The sequence below is a fragment of the Microplitis mediator genome, chromosome 7, assembly GCF_029852145.1.
Source record: "Microplitis mediator isolate UGA2020A chromosome 7, iyMicMedi2.1, whole genome shotgun sequence".
In the NCBI taxonomy this organism is placed as follows: Eukaryota; Metazoa; Arthropoda; class Insecta; order Hymenoptera; family Braconidae; genus Microplitis; species Microplitis mediator.
Genome location: NC_079975.1, coordinates 12,595,787 through 12,603,654, shown reverse-complemented (window position 1 = coordinate 12,603,654; position 7,868 = coordinate 12,595,787). Strand labels below are relative to the sequence as shown.

The 7,868-nt window shown below is 32.3% G+C and overlaps 1 protein-coding gene across 3 annotated transcripts in view; it reads right to left on the bottom strand.

Annotated features, from left to right (window-relative positions):
- Positions 1-246: 246 nt before the first annotated feature.
- The window catches only part of LOC130671554 (uncharacterized), a 34,203-nt gene continuing 26,581 nt past the window's right edge, over positions 247-7,868 (bottom strand). For 2 of the 3 annotated variants that reach the window (XM_057475514.1, XM_057475516.1), the window contains 5 exons: positions 5,490-5,627; positions 5,012-5,413; positions 4,300-4,630; positions 3,887-4,220; positions 248-3,828 (listed from right to left, as the gene is read on the bottom strand). In XM_057475514.1, coding sequence (XP_057331497.1) covers positions 582-3,828; positions 3,887-4,220; positions 4,300-4,630; positions 5,012-5,413; positions 5,490-5,627 — 4,452 coding nt within the window. In that variant the 3' untranslated portion in view covers positions 248-581. Of the gene's footprint in view, positions 3,829-3,886; positions 4,221-4,299; positions 4,631-5,011; positions 5,414-5,489; positions 5,628-7,868 lie in introns of all 3 variants that reach the window. The other variant, XM_057475515.1, reaches the window with a different exon arrangement.

The following is a 7,868-nucleotide window of genomic DNA, read 5'->3' as shown; positions in this document are numbered from 1 at the left end:
ACAATCAGTAATTAGTATAAATAATGAATACAAAAAAAAAGGTAATTTCTTAAATTTAAAACCTGGCTTTTAAAACATCAAATTTATCTGATGACAAATTAGATTGTCTTTATTTTTATTTATTATTTTTAATATTATCTAAAAAATGTTGTTTTCCAATCTATAATTTAAATTATTTAAATTTACTATTCATAGAAATTTTATTTTTTCGCAATAAATTTTTTTTTTTTTTATTAACGTTCAATAAAATCTCACGCTTTTAAATTATTTTATTATTTATTATGATAATAATTAAAAAAAAAAAAACTTAATAATTTACACAAGTAAAAAGAAAAAAACATAAACTCAACGCTTCGAAAAATAACTATGACATAATTATTTTGATAAGGATCAGATTAATAATTTATATCCATCTAATAGAAAAATAATAACAATAGGAATGTGATTTTTTTCCTCTAACATCCAAGATAAACAATTTATAATAACGTCAAACTAACAATATTAGAAGATACAAGTTATTAAACAATATTTAAAGTCTTATATTAGACAGTATAACTTAGTCATACTAATAAATATAAATATCAATGAAGGGGTCTCGTAGCACGTTGTTTTAGTCGAGCCAACAATTCTCCATCATCCTCGTTTCTTGATGTGGAACCTCGAAAACTTTCACTTCTATATTTATCTCTGAGAAATACTCGTCTTTCTTCTTTGTATTTTTCAATTCTTTCACGACAGCGAGGATCACCAAGATCGAGTCCTAAATTTCTTGACTGTAATTTTTCCGTGCTTTGAGAACAAGACAATAAATGTTCACCAACATTTGGGGTTGAATTGTGTTGAGAATCATCAGACAATTGTTTTTGAGGCATTCGTGTTGATTCACTAGTCATACGATTAAATTTATCTTCATCTAATGAACGACTTAAAGCAGCTCTTGTTGCTCTTGCCTGACGAGCACGCAAGCATGGGGGTAAATATTGAGTTACATTATTTGATTGTTCTTCAGATTTACCACGCAAACAATTATCTTCTAGTTTGGCATTTATTTCAGTATCAGTTTCACTATTTAATTCTAAATCAAAACTCCCTCGATTCCGACTACGATCATCAGATTCATGTTTTCTTCTTGAATGTAATGGAGTTTCACTTCCAACTCCACCAGATAATCTTTGCAATGCAAGTTCTTGTAATATTGCGGCTGTATCTCGTAAAACAGCAGACTCATCAATAGGCGATGATGCATTTGAAAATGTGTATGAAGAATCTAATGACGTAGTTTCAGATGCACCTTCTGGATCATGAGCAATCTCATGAGCTTCAGCTGCATTTTCCGACTGAATAACGACTTCTTCATTATCACGTATTTGAGTATTTGAATGTCTTTTTATCGTTTTTTGTGCATGCTGTGATAAATAAATATGCTGACTGATTGGCTGTGATCTTCTTGCGCTATGACTGAAGCTATGCCGAATATCTTTACATCTTTTAAAACATTCTTCATCATCAGTTAGATTTTTTCTTTCAATATTTGACGAATATTGACTGGTACGATTATACTGAACATCTTTATTTGAATTTATTGATTCATAATTCAAATGATTATTTTCAATACTTGGTTTTGAAAGCATCACTCCACTCGATTCATTTAAATTACAACGATAGAGATTTTCATTATCTAAACGTAAACTATAACTACAACATTCATGCTCATGGTCCATTTTTTCTGAGTCAAGATGTGACATTAAATTAATTGCACTCTCTGAACAACATCGATCATTTCCATTACGAAGATCACTACCGCATTGTTTTTCTAAATTATTTTCATTTTCCGAAGATATTTTATCATTTTTATTTTCACTTATGTCGAAAGATATTTCACTTGTTGATTCTTCCACCAAAATAGAGCTATCTATTAAATCACTCGGTCCAATGCAAGATGTATCAATATCTAGAGTTGAACCCATTGTAAGATCAGAAGCACAACTCTGTTGTAGTGGATGGTTTGTTGCAATAGCAGAATTGAAAGTACTTTCAAGTTGATCTTTTGAATTAGTTACTTCATTTGTTGGTGTAGTGACAGAATCAACTGTTCTTTCTACCATAACCCATTCCCCGGAACCATTAGTATTAGTTGCTAATGCTTGTGTACTATCTGTATTTGTAAAAATTTTATCAGAGCCATCACATATAACAAATCCTGAATCTGGTAACTCTTCAATAGTTTGCTCACAAGACATTGGAGAATCGAGATCAGTAGTGCTCGAAGACGGCATACCTATAGTTTCATTCTGGCAAATTATCAAGCAATCGACAATACCATCATTTTCCGAGTTTTGAGTATTATTCGGAAGACTTTGATTCCGTTCATCACAGCTATTCTGACTATTACAAACAGACTTTTTTTCTTGGAAGCTCATAGCAGAAACATTAGAAAATACATCGTTTTGAGTGGCGCACGAAAGATTTAGTATGTCACTGGATGTCATCTCTTGATCTGAAAGTGTCACAATTAAATTATCCGACGTTTTTTTCATATCATATATTTCTGGCGAAGATCCATGAATTTCATAAGTCTTAACTCTCTCGTAAGACTTAGCATTACTACGATCGTCTAAATTTACTGATAATCTTTGACTAGGAGGATCTACAGACAATTTATCGGAAGACATGTCTCCTTTTAATATTTGAGAATTACAGGATTGATCATCTAAATCAAGTGGCAACGTAAAACTACGGAAGCTTATGCGAGGGCTATTACCTGTCTTAGGTGTTATAGAGATTGGTGTTGCTTGTAGTGTAGATGGACTAATTGGTGTAGAAGCTTCTGATAACAATGGCAGGTAACCTGGAGTTGTAAGTGGTGATGGTGTTTCCATTCCATGAATATCTGCAGATACCATTATCTGATCTGGGCTTTGACTGTCAATAAATCTTAATTCAACATCACAATGAAGACGTTCTTCAAGACGTGATCTTTTTCTTTTACTCCCACCACTTACAGCAATACATGGTGGGCCTTCATTTCTTTGACGGCGAGGTGATGCTTCCACTGATGCAACACCACCACTTTCTTCTTCCGAAAACATTCGCATTTCTCGCTCTTCAAGATCGAAGTTAAGTTGTATCTCAGATAGATCAAGTGGAGATACAGAACTTGGTGCGTCTGCAAGATGATCAAAATATGAATCATGTGAAACTGATCGACTGTGACCACATGGTCTGTTAGGTAGTGGACCCATTAAAGGACCAAGACTATCTTCTCCATCAAGACTGTCGGCACTTTTAACAGGTCTTAATCGTCTCATAGCATTCAGAGAACTCGGTATAGTTTCATTTTGTGGTGGAGTTCTTACTTGTCTTGTTTTACCACGAGCCCCAAACCCACCACGTCCAAATATTGCCCGCCAATTTAATGATGGTGAACGTTTTGATCCATTTCTTTTTCGTGGTAGCTCAATTACTGTATGATAGTGTACAGGTAATCCGGCTGGGCCAGCACCTACTTCAATATACTCGGAGTCATTACGTAGAGTTCGATTTCTCGCCTCTTCGAGACTAAGTAATCGAGCAGGAGTTGTAATTGCCAATGATTTAGGTCGACCAACTGGACCATCGCCGAATATTAGCTCCGCAAAACAAACAAGAAATTCAGTTACTACAGCCTGAACACCCACACCCTGAAGTGCTGCTACACCACCAACTTCAAGTTCTTTACAACGTAAAAGATTCGGAGCCCAAACAATAGCAACATTACGAGGTGTCATACCTGTATCGGCGCCACGTGCTGCTACTCTTACCAAATGTCGCATTAAATACTCCAATGTTCTATAAAATTTGAACATAAGTAAAAAATATAATCATTAAATGTATAATAAATACTAACCTATAATGTGGAGGAGGTAATTTTCTAACTGCATCTCTCATTCTTCTTAATCTTTCCGCATCAGTATTAGCTTGAACAGCAGTGACAAAAGTAGAGTAAAGTTGATATGTACATAATGGATTAGGTAACTCTCTAAAGTACATTTTCAACAAGGACGCTACCGAATGAATATCTTGGAGTATACTCTCATCTGAATGCAAAGCAGGCACACGATCTTCATCAAACGCATGACGCAGTCGTTGAATATTCGAGGTCACACCGCTTAAACGATAGATACCATCTACCAAACCATGAGTTTCAATGAACTCTGCACAACACTTGAGTACAGCTGGCACTGCAATCATATTATGTGTAAAGTGATGAATAATCATTTTTTTTATTTCTACATTAATTATAATAATAATAAGTCATACCATCTTGACCAGAATTCAAAAGATGTTCTCCCAAATCACATCCGAATACGCGTTCTTTAAGGATTCCAGATTGTTTTAATCGTCTCCTAGACGGTCTATTAAGAATAAAAGACCTAAAGAAGGCGATAAGCTTGCCGTGTTTTCTGAGAACGGGTTTAACGGGTAACTTAGAACGTACAATATTTGATACAGTCAAGTGACGAGGTACTTTGTCACCAATAACAGCGACACATTCAGCAGGAAAAAATCCAACAGCAAAACCTTTTTTACCGCGCCACCAATTACTCTCCCCTGGTGGTGGCATATCTATTACTGATATCATGTCACCAACCTAAAAACACAACCAATAAATTAATCAAATTTTTGTACTAGCTAGTAGCTTGGAAACAAGACACTTTAAAATTATCTTATTTGTTTTTTTTTTTACAGACTAACTGCGATTCTTGTTGATTGATTTTAATGAGATGTGAACAATAAATTAGTAAGTGTTGTCACAATCAACAACCGAGATTATTGTCATTGGCTAACGTAAAGCCTCAATTCCCCACGCGTATATTGAGTAATAAACGCCTAACGTGCCTTCGCTTATAGAATGTTAGAGGATAAGTTAAACAAGCATTGATCATTAAATCATAAATCGCATTATTAATAATAATTATGACTCGATTCTATACAATTAATTAGAAATCGTTGTTAAATAATTATTTTCTACCAGAAATGATATCTCATCTTGTGCTTGTGCCGTATACGGTCTCACCGCATAAGCAGCTGCTACCGCAGGTGTGTTAATGGGACATGAATCTGATTCAGGAACTAGAATTCTTCTGCCACGATTATCAAGCTGCAGCCAATTGAGTACAGGTCCACAATTCAATCCTTCGTGATTTAAATTTGAAAAATGTTTTAGGTAAGCTGCCAATAAATCTTGAGTATTGTCTGGTTGAACTTCTGGTAGTTTAGCAAGTGACGAGAACTTGCGGTCAAAAATACAACGATGTAGTTGTCTATCAAACATTATAAAATTTTCGTACGAACGTTGAAGTGTCCAACAAGTGTCACCCGAAGTAACACGTACAGCAAAACTCGTGTCGTTTGGCACCTCAGTAACTGAAACCTATAAAATAAGATATTTTTATGGTAAATAAAATATTAATTTTTTTTGTTTTTTTGTTTTTAATAAATTAACAAACCTCAAGGTCAGTAAGTTCCACATGCTCATAATGGAAATGAGCACACTCGTCGAGTTTTGGAAATCTTGCGACACTTCCCATGTTGCCACCCGAGCTAACCGGTGTATCAAAATCTTCTGATCGATTACATCCCAAACCCTAAATAACACAACAAATTAAAATCAATATTTAATTAAACTTTTATTTCAAATTGATCACTACAAATTATGTTTATTTTTTAAAGACTCCAGTTTATATTTATAATAAAAAAAAATATATATACATTTTCGCAGTAGCAATTAAAAGCACAAAGAACAATTAGTAATATAGTATTTGATGAATTATCGATTGAAAATAACGTTTTTTTTTTTTTTTTTGTCAATCTCTCGAAAAAGTTTATTTATCCATAACTATGAAAGATTAACAACTTACTCAATTACAACCTATAAATGCTTATATTTAATCTTTTGCTATGAATAAGTATTAACATTGCCGATTATTAAATATTGTAGCAAAAACATTTAAAAGCGTCGTATTAGTATTTTATTATAAATTATTTTTCTACTGACAACGAGAAGATTCTTTAACGACTGAGTTTTTTTTAAGTTTCTTGCAGTGTAAAGAAGAAGTAGGATAGAAAGTCAAAAAAGAAAAAGCATTTAATGAAAAGAAAGAAAGATAATGAAGAAGAAACTGACGAGAAGAAGAAAGATCTTTTGTTAGTTATGCGGGTAGACCACGACCTCGCGTCTGCGCAGCTTTGATACGTAACAAGAAAGAGTTTACAGAGCTTATAATTCATTTTAGCAATATCGCGATACATATTCATCGTTTAATTATTGCACGACTCATAATGCGAAGCATTAGGAAGTGCTTTACGATCGAAAATTTTTATTCGCCTCCTTTCTACAACTATTTCTGTTATTATCCGTCTTATTAGTGAACAGAAACATCTCACATGATGCACCAATTTACAGACAATGTAATAAAGATTATTTCTGCGATTTTCAAAAACAAATTCAGTGCAATAGAAACGAGAAAATCATTAAAATAAACTAAAATATTTTCCCGTCAAGCAGTAAAAAAATTTTGTAGCTTGAAAACACAATATCTCGAAAAAGAATCCATAATTTAACTCCATTTGTTTTTTAAATGACTCGTTTTGCCCTAGAAGGATTTGCTTTCGAAAATGGCTATCTAACTTTGTGTTATGCAATTGTAATTAATAAAAAATTAAATCGCATTTTCTTTAATTTTAGCCTAAAAAATATGTGTGGATATGCGTCTTAACAAGTGCGCATGCGTGGTATTTTTTTCTAATACTATCACCCAGTGTGCCTGCGCCATACTTTTAACCGATTCATTTGGCGCGGGTATTTAGAAAATAAAAATATAAAAAATTGAGATTAGACGAATAAATAAATAAATAAAAATAATAAATAAACAAGTGAAAAATAAAAATAGAAAAAAAAAGTAAAATTTTTCACAGATCGTACGGTGAAAAATTTCGGAATTTTTCACGTTTGAAATTTATTATTTTTTTTTTTTTTTGTTTTAAATAAAATTATTTTTTTTTATCATTTTTATATAAATAAATAACATTTATACTTCAAATTTTATTTATTTTTATTTTTTTTATTTTGCCTGCGACATTACCCTTTCGGAATATTTTAATGTTTACGATCAAATAAGCATTATGAGTCGTGCACTTTTGGATTTTCCAAACTTTTTTTACTATTTATGTCGACTTTTAAATATGCAATTAAATTTTACCAATATTTATTTATGACATTAACAATTCAAATTATTTAAGTGAATCAATTGTCCAGTAAAACGATCATTGGTTTTGTTTGCTCGGGGTAGAATTAAATCGAAACAAAATTTATCGGTTAAAAAGTCTTTCAAGCGATACTACATACATAGTCATGTATTTCTTCTAACTAACGAACAAACAATGTACTATAGAGACGCGTAATCTGAAGATGAGTCGCGAAGAAAGCAGTAACAGCGGCTTTCACACTGAGAGAAAAAAAAATTAAATTCAAGTAATCATGTTTACTTGATTCATGATACTAAAAACAAGAAAAAAGTTACTGCATCGAAGTATAATATTTCTTAATTTTATAGCAATTGCTTCGATCTACTCATAAATTTCTACAGACAATACAATTTTATTAAAATTAAGAAAACATTTTTTTGGCACTATTTAAGTAAACTAACACTTAAATTAAGAAATTTTACTTGGAAATATACACTTTTTTCTCTCAGCACATTTGCGAAAAACCCCTTTTTATAATCTCTATAAGCACTTGTTTTCTTATTGCTCACCCAACTGTATATCTTTTAGCTATGAAATTTACGCGCCTATTTTTATCCCGCCTTTTTATTTCTTACTTTTAC